Raw genomic sequence first — 18,150 nt, forward strand, 5'->3', positions numbered from 1 at the left:
ATCTGGTAGAGCACAGGCCACTGTATTTTTTCCTGTGGACTTGGGTTCAAGTTCCAGTCCCCACTCCTTAGGGGAGAAGCTTTACAAGCAATGAAAAGTATTGTCGCCCTCTTAACCCCCTTCCCTCTCCATTAAAAAAAGGGGGTGGAGCGGGTGGTAGCACAGCCGGTTATGTGTACGTGGCGCAAAGTGCAAGGACTGGTATAAGGATCCCGGTTTGAGCCCCCGGCTCCCCACCTGCAAGGGGGTCACTTCACAAGCAGTGAAGCAGGTCTGCAGGTATCTTTCTCTCCCCCTCTGTCTTCCCCTCCAGTCTCAATTTCTCTCTGTCCTATCCAACCACCACAACAGCAGTAACAACAACAGTAGTAACAAGATAAACAACAAGGACAACAAAAGGGAAAAAATAGCCTCCAGGAGCAGTGGATTCACAGTGCAGGCACTGAGCCCCAACGAAAACTCTGGAGGTAAAACAAAACAAAGCAAAAAAGGCTGCTAGGAGCTATGAATTTGTCATGCAGGCACTGAGTCCCAGCAACAACCCTTGTGGCAATGGGAATTGGGGGGTGGGGGGTCGGGAGAGAGGGGAAAATTTCATCTATGTTCTTAGTAGAATGTACTTGATCTATAATTAAAGCAAAAACAAAACGTGTATTCTAAGTATTCATAACACAGCTTCCTAAATGTTAAACTAGTCACATGTATAACTATTAGAAAAATAAAAGAGATATTTATATTGATCTCTTCAGTTTTATTTAACTACAGACATTACAATGAAACCTGCAAAGATAATTCTGGGTCAGAGCACATTCTAACACATCAAGAAAGAACCTAAGGTAGCACTCTTAATCTGATCCTGGACTTCACATTTTGCCAATTCATCATGATTTCTTGAATCATTTCAATTTTTAAAAGATTGGAGCTGGGTCAGATATCTAATTCTTATAAGTGAGATTTGGTAATGCAGTCCTGTATTTCAAGTATTTTAACTCAAAAGGCAAAACTTTTAAACAAGATACAGAGGAGGGGCTGGCAGTGGCACCCAGCAGACCACACCTATTATGATGAGTGAGGTCCCAGGTTTAATCCCCCAGTAACTAGCTGCAGAAGGGAGCTAGAGGAGCAGTAGAAAAGTGACATAGATATATCCCTTTCTCATTCCCTCTTTCTCTCTGAACATGTCTGTCTATGGATTTCCACTAGGAATGGTGGAGGTGTGCAGGCTGTAAGCCCAGGACAAACCTAGTGGCAAGAAATTGTGGGGGGGGGGGGTGGAGAGAAGAAAGAAGAATGGAATGAAGGAGGAATAGAAAAATGATACTTTAAATTGAAAGAGAACAGACTGCAACAGGACAGGACTAAAAACTGAATTCACTACAAATTAAGTCCTTTTAATTTCAAAAGACTAAAGAAAAAACTTTTAAATACATTAGGGATAGACTGTTTCACTAAGCACAATCTCTAATAACTAAATTCCCCAATGTATTCTCATTTGTTTAGTGTTTTCAAGATAATTATAGGTACACACAAAATCAAATGGACTTAAACTAAAGAAATTAAATTGTAACTCAAAAGAAAGATGTGAGTTCTACATAAAATAAAACATAATCAGAAAACCTCACAAAGAAAATGCACAAATAGGTTATATAAGAATGACCCAGGTTTGAGCTCAGCCTCCACTGTATTCAATGAAGCTTCGGTGTTGTGGTCTCTCACTCTCTTTCTGCCTCTTTGACCCTATCTAAAAATTAAATTAAAAAGAAACAAGACAAAATCTGGGAAGACCTCAGGTGGTCATCAATGGGAAAATAGGCAATGAGAAATTTTCATACATGTTACTGGTATGCACAAGAATGTGGGTGGATCTCAAGATGATTATAAGTGAGTTCAGTCTTTCCAAAGAATGTACCTTTTATTTGTCCATTTATATGCAACTCATAGATAGACAAAAAGCAATCTGTGGTGGAACAATTCAGAACAGAAGTCACTTCTACGGCATAGAGGTGTGGGACTACAAAAGGGGATGGAAAGTCTTTCTGGACTGGAAGTATGGATCGACCTGCCAATGCCCATGTTCAGAGGGGAAGCAATTACAGAAGCCAGACCTTCCACCTTCTGCAACCTATAATGGCACTGGGTCCATACTCCCAGAGGGATAAAGAATAGGAAGGCTATCAGGGGAGGGGATAGAATAGGGAGTTCTGATGGTGGGAACTGTGTGGAGTTGTACCCCTCTTATCCTATGGTTTTTGTCAGTGTTTTCTTTTTATAAATAAAAAAATCTGAGGAAGGGCCTAGGCATCTAAAAGATTTGTTAAGCCCCCAGATGTAGAGAGGATGTATTGTCAGTGCTTAAATCAATAAGGGAGAGAGAAATTCAATGATAAATGTTACAATCCACCTAAACGTTAAACTAGGAATACTGATTTCAGATGGACAAATGCACACTTTTCTACATGGAGAAACCTCAGTCACTAGGATTTCAGACTACAGAGATTTGATTCTGAAAGCAGTAGACGTGTGGTTTCCTGGTTCTGCCACTATCAGACCTTGGGCAAGCACCTAAAGTGTTCTGAATTTATTATTCCTTATCTACAAAATAAGGGGTTTAGTTAAAATGATTATGGTATTTATCTGTGACCTCAGAAGAACTATTGCAGTTTCTGCTGGATTAAAATGGGGATACAGAACTCTGGTGGTGGGAACAGTGTAGAATTATGCCCACTATTATCTTATAATTTATAAATCACTAATGGAAAAAAATAATGATTTTATGGTGTCTATGACCCCTCCCCCAAGTTTTCACTTTTTTGCTAGCAGTTCCCTTCTTAGCACTAGTATATTTGGAGTTATATTAAAGTTAAGGTAAAAGTACTTAACATTTAACTAATATTTACGGTGGTCTTGTTTGACTCCATAAAATATACAAGAGAACAAAGATAAACAAAAGAAAATATAGTGTGGGAGATAGAATATTTGTTATGCAAATGGCTTTCATGCCTCAGGCTCTGAAGTCTTAGGCTCAATTGCTATTCTCACACCACCATAAACCAGAACTCAGCAGTGCTCCAGTTAAACAATAAAATTAAAGGGGATGAGTGCTGGCACATCTGACTGAATCCATGTATCACAACAAGCAAGGAAGGACCCAGGTTCAAACCCCCAATCCCTACCTGTAGGGGGAAAGCTTCAAGAGAGGTGGAGCAGTGCTGTAGGTGTCTATCTCCCCTTCCCTCTGAATTTCTCTCTGTCCTATTAAATATGTAAATAAAATTTTAAAGAAAAAAATAAATGAAAAAAGAAAAGTCTTTCTGGGTCAAAAGTAATGTTCTACATCTTGATAATGGTTTAGCTTACATAGGTATATGTGGTTGTCAAAAATGAGGAATGAGTTAGCTGTAGCATCCTCCTATATGCTAAATCCACCTGACCACTCAACCCATTTTTAAAAAATATTTATTCCTTTTTGTTGCCCTTGTTGTTTTATTGTTTGTAGTTATTATTGTTGATGATGTCGTTGTTTGGATAGGACAGAGAGAAATTGAGAGAGATGGAGAAAACGGGGAGAGAAAGATAGACGCCTGCAGACCTGCCTCATCACCTATGAAGTGACTCCCCTGCAGGTGGGTAGCCAGGGGCTGGAACCAGGATCCTTATGCCAGTCCTTGCGTTTGTGCCACCTGAGCTTAACCCCCTGTGCTACCACTCAACTCACTCTACAGATTTTTATTGGAACATAATCATGCCTACTCAAGTACTCTCTATGCCAGCCTTCAAGCTGCAATCAAGACCAGAGAGCCCACAAAGTCAATAAAATCTTTGCTACATGGGCCTTGGGAAGTCTGCAAACACCTACTCAAAAGCCACAGTTAAAACCTGAGCATAACATGAAATTTTTAAATAAAAGTAGACTAAAAATAAATAATAAACTCTAGCTGATGGTACAAATGCTAAAGTAGGTAGGGGTGAGATGGTGATGCTGAAGAGGATTAAAACTAGTGGTTTGGTTTTAGCCTCTAGGAAACAAGAATTTATTGGGAGATATGTTTTACTTAAAATTTTATAGCATTTTTTAAAACTATGAATATCCATTGCTCTATAAAGAGCTCTAAAATTAAATCACATTTTTTGTTACTAAGAAATACAAATAAACACACTGGTTATTTAAAAAAGGTTGTCATCGGGAGCAGGGCGGTAGTGCAGCAGGTTACGCTCACATGGCGCAAAGCACAAGGACCAGCTTAAGGATCCCAGTTCGAGCCCCCGATTCCCGACAGAACCTGCAGAGGAGTAGCTTCACAGGTGGTGAAGCAGGTCTGCAGGTGTCTGTCCTTCTCTCCTCCTCTCTGTCTTCCCCTTCTCTCTCCATTTCTCTCTGTCCTATCCAACAACGAAGACAACAATAACTACAACATAAAACAACAAGGGCAATAAAAGGGAATAAATAAGTATTAGGGAGAAAAAGGATATCATCATGTTTCTTTTTTCTGAACCTTACTTATTGTCCCTGTCATAATTATATTTATATATAATATATATTATATATACAAATATATTCATTATCAAAAAGTCTTGTAAATACTTAATTTGAACTAGAACTGGGAAGTCTTTTCTTTGGGGGCTTTTATTGTGATTATTTACTTATTTACTTAATTTTTGATAGACAGAGGAGATAAAGGGAGACACGGAGACACTAGTAGGTGGGGACTGGGGGCTTGAACCTGGATCCTTGTGCACTATAATGTATCCACTCTGCTGGCCCCATAACTGGAAAGTCCTAACAGTTATATGGCATTATAAGCCTTTTAAACATATGACAACTTAATAATAAAGAACACTTTATTGAATACAGATGTTATAAGATGCCTTTTCATTAAATTTCTTCAGATGTTTCCTCACTGAAACTAAAATTTGTACTTACCAAAAGAAAATAATGATCTTCAGGCTCTGCCCTTAAATATTTAAAGATAACTTGCTCCATAAACCTTTCCATCAAGTCCCAATCTTCAACTATACCATGACGAATTGGCCACTTTTAAAACATAAAAGTAAACATAAATCTTAATAAAAAGCAAATAAAACAGCAAAAATAAAAAATAACATAAGATTATTAATGAATACTAAATGAAGATAGCATTTCTGAGGTATGTTAGTGACACTGTCAAGTAATCTTGGGAAATTAAAACTTAAATATTTATATTAAAATCAGGCTATGACACAAGTCAAATTATCTCTACCATATTTTCAGAAGTTTCAACTAAACAAAGGAAATATGAAAAAAAGGGCAAAAAAAAAAACAAATCCTGTTGAATCTGAATACCAGTCTTTCTGAAAATTTTGTAATAACGAATACTGAGCTTATTCTTCTATATCCAAACTGAAATGATACATTTATTAATCAGGCTCTATTACCCACGTCTTCACAACTATAAACTTTCCTGGATAATCGAATCTTCTCTAGAGGTGAAGAATACACTTCAAATATTTGTCTCAAATTCTGTCTTACTTCTGAGCTCCATGGCCCAAATATTTAAATTAGTAATTTCTCAAATGTCTCACAGCTATCTTAAACATAATGTGCTCAAAATCAACTGTATCTCCCTACACCATCCGGGTCAAAATTTGTTCCTTCTCATGTTCAACGGACTAGGAGGCAAGGAGAAGCCTATACAGCAATTAGAAATTACCTTCAATTACTATGAACAACCTACTTGTACCATCATTCCCTCTTATACCATAAAATTATTCCCCTCCACCCCAAGTGTATCTATCATAATACATCCAATCAGGTTTATAGACCTAACTATCAATTCACAACAAGCAAGTGCAGTGGATAGAGGGCAGGACTTGCGTGCTGAATGACTGAGAGCTCTCAGTTCAGGTCTTGGTATTGTGTGTAACTGAGTGGTGCTCTGGCTTCTCTCTGCCTCTCTCTTATGTGTGAAATTCTCTTATTCCACACGAAATTAATAAAGCAAACTTTTAAAGCTTAAAAAAAATAAATACAGGAAATAGGGTATGATATTAAAGAATATAAAACAGATACATTAATCAGAATTCAGAAAATGGGGCATTTAACAAGTGAAATAACCAAGCTTTTTCAATAAAGGCAAGGAGAGAGAGAGAGGGAGAGAGAAAAAGAAAACAAATCCATACATAGGGAAGAGAGAACACAGGAAGAAAGTTAATAAGCGTAAGAAAATTCAAAAAGTAGGGCATTTGAATTTTGATTTAAAAAAGATTAACCAATAGAGGTCATAATCAGGAAAATTTGGAACAATTTTTAAGGAATACCAGCTGTATGCTGTACTTAGAGAATAATAGTTACATACTGTGCTTTTGTGTGACATTTGTGTTTTTAAAATTCGACAAGTATTTGTGAATAAAATATCTGAAACATACTTTAAAATAATACAGTGAGGCTGAATCAAGGTTAATAATAGCTGAGGTTTTGTGGTGGGCACTGGCAGATTCATTATATTCCCTTTTCTACTTTTCCGTATGAGGTGTTCCCTAAGTAAAGCTAAATGTACATAAGTCATACACATAATTCACTTTTCTCTGTGACCACTGTCATCACTACAGTTCATCTGGCAGAGACAGAGGGAGACATACAGGCGTGCGTGTACACACACACACACACACCCGTAATATTAGAGTTTCTCCTGGTACTATGACACTCCCATCAAGTGCTGGGGCTTGAACTCAGACCACACACATGGCAAGGCAGATGCTCTGCCTAGTGAACTGTCACCTGACCCTGATAACAACATTTTATATGCACTACTTCATTAAACTTTCCTAGTAACCCTAAAATATTAATAATACTTTTATTTAAAAAAAAAAAAACTCAGGAAAATTAGGTCACTGACTGACATCACCAAGGGTTAAAAAAAAAAAAAAAAAAAGGCATAGCCAGAATTCCTACCCCAAGCAGCCAAACTAGTTCTTGTGCTTTTATAATTATTAACACCTTGCCTCTTGTTTCAACCCAGTAATGTTGCCCATAGCAAAGAATTCAAATTCTTTAATATGGCCTAGTAACACTTTGATTGATGTATCTAAACTACTGAGGCTTCTGAATTCTGATCTCAACCTCTTAACTTCAGTGTATTCAGTGTATTATGGTGGTGGAAAACATTAGGTGACATGCAGACAGATATTTATTATGGGGAGATAGGAAACTGTACTCATAGAACAACTATCGATTTTATTTCCCCCAATAAAGTGATAAAAAAAAAAACAACAGCAAGATCAGAAGAGGTCACAAAGAAATTGGCACTATAAAGAATCTGAAGAATTTAGGTCTGTAATTAAGTTTGAAATAGCATATCATTAAACAAATCCATTTTAAAAAAGAAAATATCACCTATTTATGCAAATGATAAAAATATACCTTTGTTGCATATGTAGGTTTTTCTATTGCTTCATCACCAATGAAGAAGTCTAGGTCATCAACTCCTTTCATCACCCTCCTTTGAGCTTGATCTCCCACTTTTGCTGATTCCTTAATAGCAATACCTTTAAAATAAGAGTTATTTATGCATGTCAAAGATACTTTTATTCAGGTGAAACCAATTTTTAATGTATATGGCTTTCATTATAAATAAACAAAAACATGATCTAACATATTTAAGTTGTCACACTAAAGTATACCGTAAGATACTAATGATGAAATGAATTTAGAATAATGAAATCTCAACTTTTACCCAAAGACAAAGTCTCCAATGTAAAAAACAGAAACTTGCTGCAGGAATGATCCACTTATATTTTTAAAACAATGTAGGATCTATTTTTATTTAAGTAAAATTAAAATCCCACAGGGTCACAGAAATAGCACAGCAGTTTAAGCAACATACAGTCATGTCCAAGACATCAAAGGTCCCAATTTCAACCTGCATCACCACAAGCAGAGCTGAGCAGTGCCATAGTTAAAAATAATACAATGTAATCCCATCAAATCAACATGTATTTGATAGACAATCAGAAGAAAAAAAATGTTTTTAAAAAGAAAAATCTGGGGAAACAGCAACAATGCCAAGACAAAACAAAGAGAAACAGAAGAGAGGAAAAGACTGCACAGTATTAAAGCTTCCTCCAATGTGATGGATGTGAACCTGGGTCACAAACATAGCGAAGGAAGAGCAATATCTGGGTACAAAATTTTGCCAGCCTGACAAACCATGATTTTAAAAGCTGAGTATCAGAATTAATTTTTAACTAAAAAAAAAAAAAAATCTTTAAATAGGACTTTAATTTAATGAGAAAAACTTACAGGAAGGGATAATAAACTGTGGTTCTGTATTTCCAGCATATCCTAGCTTTGTGTACCTGAAAAACAAAAGGAATATAAGTATTTCATTAATGTCTTAAGTTTCCATTATGGGTAAATAGTATACAAAAGTCCATAGTAAAAATTCATTTAAGTAAGCATTTCTATCTGAACCAGGAATTCCACATACATGATATGCACACACGTGTAAAATGCCATGTGACAAGACATTTGGCTGCAATCTTATTTATAATAACAAAGGACTAAAAATAACCTAAATAACTATCATCTGAGAAACTAGCTAAAAATGTTAAATTTGTACTACAGAATCCTGTGTAGCTACTAGAGACTGAAACTAGCTAAAAATGTTAAATTTGTACTACAGAATCCTGTATAGCTACTAAAGAGACTGAAGCTCTTATCACAATGATTTAAAGAATCTTAAAATGTACAAAGTACAAGATAGTATTTCTAGTATGCTACAATACAATGTATACAAAAAGTAAATGAGAGAACATATCTAATATATTTGACTAACATGCAAATCACTCAAAGGACCATATGCTGTATCATCAAAAAGATAAGTGAAACCACAGGATCTTATCAATCTATGTTGAAAAAGCATTCAACACGGTTCAACAAGATGTACGATAAAAGCCCTTGATAAATGAATGGGAAATAGGAAAAATATGCCTCAACACAACAAAGGTCATATGTGGTAAACCCACAGTTGATACCATACTCAGCAATGAAATATCTAAAGTTTTTTCCCTAAAATCTGGAACAAGACAATGATATCCACTCTCATCACTATTGTTTGGCATAGTCCTAAAAGTCCTAGCCAAGGCAGTAAGACAAGAAAGGATATAAGGAATCCACAGAAAAGAAGGTAAATTATCACTATCTGCAGATAACACAATAATATGCATATAAAACTCTAAATGTTCCACCAACAAACCTGCTAGGAATGTCAATACACATAAAACTATTGCATTTCTATGCACAAGCAATGAGCCTGAATAAAGAGAAATCAAAGAAGCAATGCCATTTACACTTGCATCAGAAAAAGATAAATAACCTGGAATAAATTTAATGAATAAAAATTCCTTTATAAAAATAAGTATCTTACAACTCATCATTATCAATGAATCTGAAAGTATATATGCACTCCTCTATTCCTAGAGGCATTTATTCACAATACACATACTATGACATCAACAGATGTGTGAACAAAGAAGCCATAATGATCTAATGACCAATTTCCAAAATTTCTTGGTGTTGACAACCTATAACTTAGAGCTGAAGAAATTCTACCTCTACTCTGCCCATACCATATAAACAAAGTATGTGATTGACAGGTAATTGCATTATAAACATGTATGTGTCAATTCTTATTTCTCTGACTTTTGTCACTTTCACCACACCCTGGGATTAATTTTTTGCCCATGTAGAGAATGAGAAACAGAACCAGAGAGAGGAGAGATACCATAGCCTATGAAGTTTCCCCTTTGCATGGCACTTCCCATGTGGTGACTGAGGGTTAAAATCCAAGTATACACTCCGCCAGTGGTGCTGTGATGCCTCATCCTATCTCTATCTAAAATTAAAAGAATGAAAAGGTTGACCCAGGAGTGGTGGGCTCAGTTGTGTGCAAAACCCCTTCACACTCAAGAAGAAAAAAGGAAAAGCAGCATATGCTCTTAAAAAGTAATGAGTAGACGAAGCGGGAGATTCCTGTTTCGTCTATAGAGCCTATGTTTCTCCCAATCCTGGAACCTCTGGGGTGGGGCTCACTTCCCCCCCATGCTTCTCTCAAGTCAGGCCAAATGATATTACATCTGCTGTTTCCAACCTAATCAATGCACCAAGTACCAACTCAGCATGCTTCACCTCAGACTGTGTACAGAGAAATCAGGCATGGATTGTCAACCCTTCACCCTCATCACTCGGGTGAGACCTTTCCTTTCATGGTAGTCTCTAATTCCATTCCAGGAGGTTCACTTCCTAACGAAGTCCCAAAACCTAGATATAGGCCAGGTCCCGTAAGATAGAGCATATATTCACATGTATCTATAAATTAGGGCAAAATATATACCTGAAAACAAAAATACACATTAATCTTCAGTGAGTCAGTATCAAGTTCCACTTAGATACCCTCCTCACCTACTTCCTATTACAGTTCTCTCACTCACTCCAAAGCTAACCTTAGCAAAGCAAGGGTTGCAAAAGCTGAGTAAGGGCAAGAGACTGGCATACTTTAATGATGACTCTTTAGTCACTATCAGGCCATTCCACCAGCTGGGACCCTAATCAGGGAGTCCTGAGTCTCCCAAACAGACTTGATGGGCCTAGACCTCAAGTAAATCACTCCATTGTTTCCAGTCATCTCTATCAGGAACAAAATAGACCCCTTTGTGGGCCCTCCATAGGACCTTGCCCTCAACCTGGATCAACAATGGTAGAGAATGTTCTATCCTCCGAAGGGAGGATGGACAACATACTCTATGCTATACCTGAGGAAGATGGGTCAATACTGGAGCAGCATGGAATGTTCCTACTTATGACCACAGAATATGAGCTCAGATCTAGAGGAAAAAGTATCAATAGAACATTATATATGGAATGGAAGGAAGAGACTGTACATGCAGGATTTGAAAGCTGTGTTATCACAGTTGTTTGTTTTGGTTCATTCTCCATGTTATGTCCTCATGCATAGTATTGAATACTGTGCAGTAAATACTTATTTTGAGATGTTGGTAAGGAGTTTTCTAGTATTTGAGGGGAAATAGAGAGGCACTCAGGTGATTTCCCTACCTGTAATTGAGGCAGCAGTATTAGAGCTGTAGAGCAGTAGTTTAATTATTTGTATGACATTATTTCAGAAGTATTTTAAGTAGAGCAGAATATTGTAGAGTTGAATTGATAAGAAGACTGGTAAAGATTAAATTTGGGAAGTGGTGGTCTGGTCTAGGCTTTTATTCTATCTTAAAGATTTCTTTTGAGATGCGATTCACAAAATTCACCCTTTAAAGTATAGACATAAGTGATTTATGGTATATTCACAAGATTGCATAACTGTTTTGCACAAACATTTTCATTACCTCAATATAACATGCCCCATATAACAATGTTGCTTCCATTCTCCCTGCCCTCAACCTGGCAGTTACTAGTGTACTTCCTGTCTTTATGGATTTACTTCTATTTCATATAAATGGAGCTATACAGTTGGAGTTATTCAGGACTAATTCAGTTCATGAGACAGGTATTGACTGATGTTGTTACACAGTTGTGTGTGTGTGTTTTTTAATTGTCAACAGTGTTATTGCCGGGGTTTAGTGCCTGCACTATGAATCCACCATTCCTGATGGCAATTCCTGTTCGCCCTCCCCTTTCTTTTTACTTGATAAGATAAATTGAGGGGGAGAGGGAGACAGAGCAGAAGAGAGACACCTGCAGCCCGCTTCACTACTTGTGAAGCTTCCTGCAGGTGGGGATTGCAGACTTAAATGGGAGTCCTTGTACATGGTAACGTGTGTTTAACTGGTTATACCACTGCCTGACTCCCATTGTTAGTCATCTTTAGAGTCAGACTGCTATAGCAAAGAGATGGGAAAACATTGCCAAAGTCTTTAAACAGTAATTACAGAAACAGATTGAAGAATAAAAAGAAGGGAATTCTTACTGAATCCTTACTGCTGTCCACTATAACTTTTTTTATTAGTGATTTAATAATGATCGACAAGATTGTGGTATAAGAGAGGTACAGTTACACACAGTTTCCAGTACCAGAGTTCTGTATCCCACCCCCTCTATTGGAAGCTTCCCTATTCTTTAGCCATCTAGGATATGGACCAGAGATCTTTATGGGGTGCAGAAGGTGGGAGGCCTGGCATCTGTAATTGCTTCTCCCTTGGACCTGGGCATTGGCAGGTCACTGTTTCCTTCTTTAATACTATGAATTAAACTTTATGAATTCAGCACTATGAATTAAACTTTATCCCCATGTGCTAGGAATAAAGTTTCTGATCATAAAATAATAAATGGTAGAACATTCTACTCATTACTTTTTTTCTTTTTTTTTTTTAGTTTTTTATTTATAAAAAGGAAACATTGGACGATCCCAAGTTTGGCTCCTTTATAAAATCGTATCTTCTGATAGATACTATAGCCCTAATTGATCTTCCCAAACAACTATGTACAAATATGCCATCCTTAGTTATTTGATATAGCTTCATCACTGTAACTATACTCAGTATAAAATTCTGACTGTTTTCTGTGTATACTACTGCATTCAGCAAAGAACCAAGAACACAGTGACAGTAAAATAAATAAAGGAGAGCAAAATAGGCCACCCCATAATATGCCATTCAACACAATGATTAATTTTAAAGCCACTTAAGAAATGGTCAGCATAAAAAAAGGACAATATGACCTTCTGAGTGCTTGAAAAGATAATTCTCTACGTGAAAGGTATGCCCCCAATAAGAGGAAAATAAAAGGCATGCTCTTATCACCAGAGGTATGGACTTTGGGGCAGAGAAGGCTAAAAAAAACAAATTGCACATTCCTTCACCAATCTACTATTCCAACCTAAATCTCTGTCTTAGTATTTCTTCAAGAAATTTTTGAACTTTGTCTTTAAAGTGAAAAATCTCTTTGGGTCTGTTATATTTGGGAATTCTATCTGTACCAAATTAAAATTATTGTCCTCCTGTTAATCTGTTTCATGTCAATATAATTCTTACACCAAAGAATCTAGAAGTTAAAGAGGAAAAAAAAAAAAAACTAAAAATTTTCCTCCCCTACAGAGGTAATAGACACAATCATCTTATCTAATATTATTTTTAGTTTTTAATATTTTACTTTTATTTATTTATTTAGGATAGTCAGAGATAAGTTGAAAGGGAAGGAGGTGACAGGGAAAGAGAGAGGCCTGCAGTGCTGTTTCACTGCTCATGAAGCTTCCCCCTTGCAGACGGGGACAAGGAGCTTGAACCCTGGTCTTGGACACACTATCATGTGTGTGCTCAACCAGGTGTGCCACCAGCCAGCCTCATGACATAATCATACAGTAATCATAACTGTAGCTGCCATAATTTATTACATCTATTATTTTACTATGTGCTTCACAGCATCTCTAGTCATTATCATAAGCCTGCACAATAGACTTAACTCTTGTTTACATATTGGGAAACTGCAACTCAGAGAAGAAACCACATCAAAGAAATGATAGTCCAGTGTGAACTCAAGTCTCTATATCAGCCTCAAAAACTGATGTACATGTTTCCCTGAAGCATGACTGGTAATGGAAAAAAATAAAACCCAAGAAAGAAAAAGTTTGTCATACTTGCTATGTGATCTCTGGCATGTGATTTGTACTCTGTGTCACAGTTTTATTTGTAAAAGAAAGTAAAAATATGTACCTCATAGGCTTAAGCATCAATTAACATATGCAAAGCAATTAGAAGAATGCCTGGCTCAGTGTTAGCTATATAACTTTCTTTTTAAAGTACTGGGGAATAAACTCCAGTCTACGCATACTTGCTACTGATGAGAGGCCTCCCAGGCCCAACTTTTTCATTCTCCTATTTTGTGAAAAAGAGAAGAAAGCTTCGTCAATGTTGTTCTACCATCCATGATGTGAGCCCAGGACCTCACACACAGTAAAGTGCATACTCCACTGGAGGAGCAATCTCTTGGCCTTGGTTTGTCCCTTCCTTTCCATTGTCAGTCCATAGGCACTGGATGTTTCATTGACCCTGGGCCAACTTCTGTCATTCTTTTACCTTCAGAGGAAACAGAGAGGGGCACAGTGAGAGAGAAACTACAGCACCAGAGCTTGCCAATGCTAAGATATTCCCATGTGGTGCCAGGCTCAAATTCAGGTCTGGCAGACGTACTACTGGTCAGGCTATCCCATGGCCCCTGGCTACTATTTTTATCTTCCTGCTTCCTACGCTCATAAACCTGGTTTATGTTAGATTATGGCTTCATGCTACCTACAATATAAGTACTAAAATTATAAAATAGAATTTTAAGAGTTTCCAGGCCTCCACATTCCAAGTTTTTAATTTAACTCAAGACTCATTTAATAAGCACCTACCACATGTCAGACTCTTTCATTACACTTCTGCATTATATCAAGCATTTACTACCTCTATATCATATCAAACACCACTAGGCTGGGAATGTAGTTCAGTGGTAGAGTGCAGACTATGTATGCATGAGGCCTTCAGTCAATCATGGCATCACATAAAAACAAAACTGACAGCCAAACAGACTATCACAAATGGCAGAAAAGCGTTTTGGTTTTTCATTAAAAATGAAAAAAGGGGGCTAGGCAGTGGCACACCTAGTTAAGTGCACCAAGCACAAGGACCCATATTTGAGCCCCTAATCCCCTCCTGCATGGGGGGGACACTTCATGAGCAGTGAAGCAGGTCTGCAGGCATCTAGCTTTCTCTCCTCCTCTTCATCTTCCCCTCCTGTTTCACTCAGTCCTATCTAGTAAAAATCAGAAAGGAAAGGAAGGAAGGAAGGAAGGGAGGGAGGGAGGGAGGGAGGGAGGGAGGGAGGGAGGGAGAAAAGGGGGGGGAGGGGAAGGCTCCTGGGAGCTTTGTAGTGCCAGCACTGAACCCCAGTGATAACCCTGGTAGCAATAAAAAAATAAATAAATACAGTCACCTCCTGTGCCACTCAAATTCAAATTCAACTTTTTGCCTTTTTTACCTCATTCTGTTTCCTGTGTAAGTACTGTGCGCTAGCCTATTGCGCCATTTGGAGCTCCAACCTCATTGTGTTTCCTCCCAGTGTTCTCTTACCTGGTACACAATTCTCATGTCTACCTAACAACACTATTCACCCTTAAAGATCTATCTATTTTCTCCAAAAAGTCTAATTGTTAAAAGAAATGTAAATTTTCCTTCCAATATGTTGTTTATACCTATCATACCATTTACTATACCTGTTAAAATTATCCACATACATGTAAACTTTGTTAAATGCAGGCAACGATTCCACTGCATTCACATAATCTCTACAACAAATGCACTGCAAAAGAATTTATTTGTGTAAGCAATGCTCAGCAGTTATTTGCTAAGACCGATTCTCCAGCTGTAAGTAACTAAATGAGTAAATGATTTCTTTCTGTCTGTATGTATAACACTGTCTTGGAAGGAAGCGGGTAGCAATTACAGTGGCTCAAATTCTCTCTACAAAAAACCTTAAACAAATAGCCATCCTATAACTGCATTAACAAGTATATCCCACTAAAATTTCTAGACAGTTATATCTCGATTCTAAGTAAACAGCTCCAAACTACAAACTACTCACACTATCATCAATTAAGATATATACATGTATGAGTGTGCTGTGTGTATAAAATGACTTGTGCTATGATTGAACACTATGTCAAACTCAGGAAGGAATTTGTACTATGGGGAAGAATATGCACATTCAAGTTGCTAGGAATGGAAAAGCAGTCATCAAAAACAAGGAATTTAAAACAGCACACCAAAAAGTTCCTCCATCTCATCTCTTCTCCTATAATGGGCAATCATTTTGAACCCCCATTCCTGTTGAGGAGCTCATGAATGATTAAATCTCCAAACAGGAAACATGATCCCCACACCCTTTTATAGAAAGAACTAATGCAGACCTATCCCACTTTTGTTGTTAAACTAGGCAACACAAAGTCTGTGTCTAATGAAGCTCAGACTAGTGCAGAACTTTAAGCTTTAACTGAACAAATTATAAACCTTGGACTTCATAGTGCTAGCATCTTAGCTGCAGCAACCTGCAAACTTCCTCCATGACAACTCTGGTAACAGACTCTTGATAACTGGTGCCACCATTTCTTTAAAACTATGGAGTTTAGGGAGTCAGATGGTAGTACAGCGGGGGTTAAGCGCATGTAGTGCAAATCACAAGAACCAGTGTTAGGATCCCGGTTTGAGTCAGCTTCTCACCTGCAGGGGAGTCGCTTCATAGACGGTGAAGCAGGTCTGCAGGTGTCTATCTTTCTCTCCTCTGTCTTTACCTCCTCTCTCCATTTCTCTCTGTCCTATCCAACAACAACTATAACAATAAAACAACAAGGGCAACAAAAGGGAATAAATAAATAAAATTAAAAAATATAGTTGGGGCCCTAATCAGGGAGTCCTGAGATTCTCAAACAGACATGATAGGCCTAGACCTCGAGCAAATCCCTCTCTCCATTGTTACTGGTCATTTATATCAGGAACAACACAATAGACCCCTTTTGTGGGCCCCCAAAGGACGTTGCCCTCAACTTGGATCAACAACACTAGAGAATGTTCCATCCTCCGAAGGGAGGCTGGACAATATACTCTATGCTACACCTGAGGAAGATAGGTCCTGATAGTGGGGCAGCTTGAAATGTTCCTACTCATGACCACAGAGTGTGAGCTCAGATTTACAGGGATGCAGAGATCACATGGGCTCCTAAGCTGAATATGAGCCCCAGATCACACCTAATCTATGGGGTTTACAATCAACAATATTTACACACCTTTCCCATATTTAGGAGCTACTCTCTTCCTGATCCTACTTTCTGGTCCTTTGTCCAACCGTGACATCATCTCCCCAGACAATAATTAGGATCCACCTGCATATCAGATTTCAGGCTCAGGAAAATAAATGGAGGACCACCACCCCCCCCCCCTTCATCTGCACTATTCCAGCCTTTAGGTCTATGATTAGTCAACAATTTGTTTGGCTTTGTATGTTAACTCTCATTTTCAACCACCAGGTTCCAGATGCTAGCATGATGCCAACCAGACTTCCCTGGACAGACAACCCCAATGTGTCCTGGAGCTCCACTTCCCCAGAACTCTTCCCCACCAGGGAAAGCGAGAGGCAGGCTGTGAGTACGGTTCGACCTGTCAATGCCCATGCTCAGTGGGGAAGCAATTATAGAAGCCAGACCTTCCACCTTCTGCATCCCACAATGACCTTGTGTCCATACTCCCAGAGGGTTAAAGAATAGGAAAGCTATCAGGGGAGGGGATAGGATACAGAGTTATGGTAGTGGGAATTGTGTGAAGTTGTACCCCTCTTATCCTATGGTTTAGTCAATGTTTCCTTTTTATAAATAAATATATGTATATATATACATATATATATATGCTGTGAATAAATAAGTGTATATTTAAAAAAAATTTAAACTATGGAGTTTAATCAAGAAGGTATGGTCAGAGCCACCATATGATCTAGCAATTCCACTTTCAGGTATTTATCTTTAGAATATGAAAACTTTAGGGCCTGGGTGGTGGTGAACCTGGTGAAGCACACATGTCACAGTGCACGAGGACCTGGGTTGAAACCCCCTATCCCCTCCTGCAAAAGCTTAGCAGTTCTGCAGGTGTCTCCTCCTCTGTAACTCCCCTTCCCCTCTCAATAGTTGGCTATCTCTCTCAAATAAATAAAATAGAAAAAATTTTTTAAAGAATATAAAAACTTTAATCCAAAAAGTTGTACCTATCCTGATATTTATTAAAGCTGATGAAAAAACAAAACAAAATAATAGGAAAAATCAGTGGACAAATGGATATATATTTTTTAATTTCTTTATTGGGGAATTAATGGTTTACATTCGACAGTAAATACAATAGTTTGTGCATGCATAACATTTCCCAGTTTTCCATATAACAATACAACCCCCACTAGGTCTTCTGTCATCCTTCTTGGATCTGTATTCTCCCCACCCACTCACCGGACAAGTGGATATTAACAAGAGAACTAAGGTTACTGAAGAGAAGGTAGACAGGAAACAATGTACAGTGATTTTTTAAATTTATTTTCCCTTTTGTTGCCCTTGTTGTTTTTATTGTTGTTGTAGTTATTATTGCTGTTGGTGA

The 18,150-nt window shown here is 37.7% G+C and overlaps 1 protein-coding gene across 1 annotated transcript in view; it reads right to left on the minus strand.

Moving 5' to 3' along the window:
- ACTR3 (actin related protein 3) overlaps positions 1 to 18,150 on the minus strand; it is a 40,663-nt gene that overhangs the window by 12,349 nt on the left and 10,164 nt on the right. Inside the window, exons 2-4 of the mRNA XM_007522289.2 lie at positions 8,276 to 8,331; positions 7,397 to 7,521; positions 4,922 to 5,032 (exon numbers count right to left, since the gene is read on the minus strand). Coding sequence (XP_007522351.1) covers positions 4,922 to 5,032; positions 7,397 to 7,521; positions 8,276 to 8,331 — 292 coding nt within the window. The remainder of the gene's footprint in view (positions 1 to 4,921; positions 5,033 to 7,396; positions 7,522 to 8,275; positions 8,332 to 18,150) is intronic.

The sequence above is a fragment of the Erinaceus europaeus genome, chromosome 18 (assembly GCF_950295315.1).
Source record: "Erinaceus europaeus chromosome 18, mEriEur2.1, whole genome shotgun sequence".
Lineage (NCBI taxonomy): Eukaryota > Metazoa > Chordata > Mammalia > Eulipotyphla > Erinaceidae > Erinaceus > Erinaceus europaeus.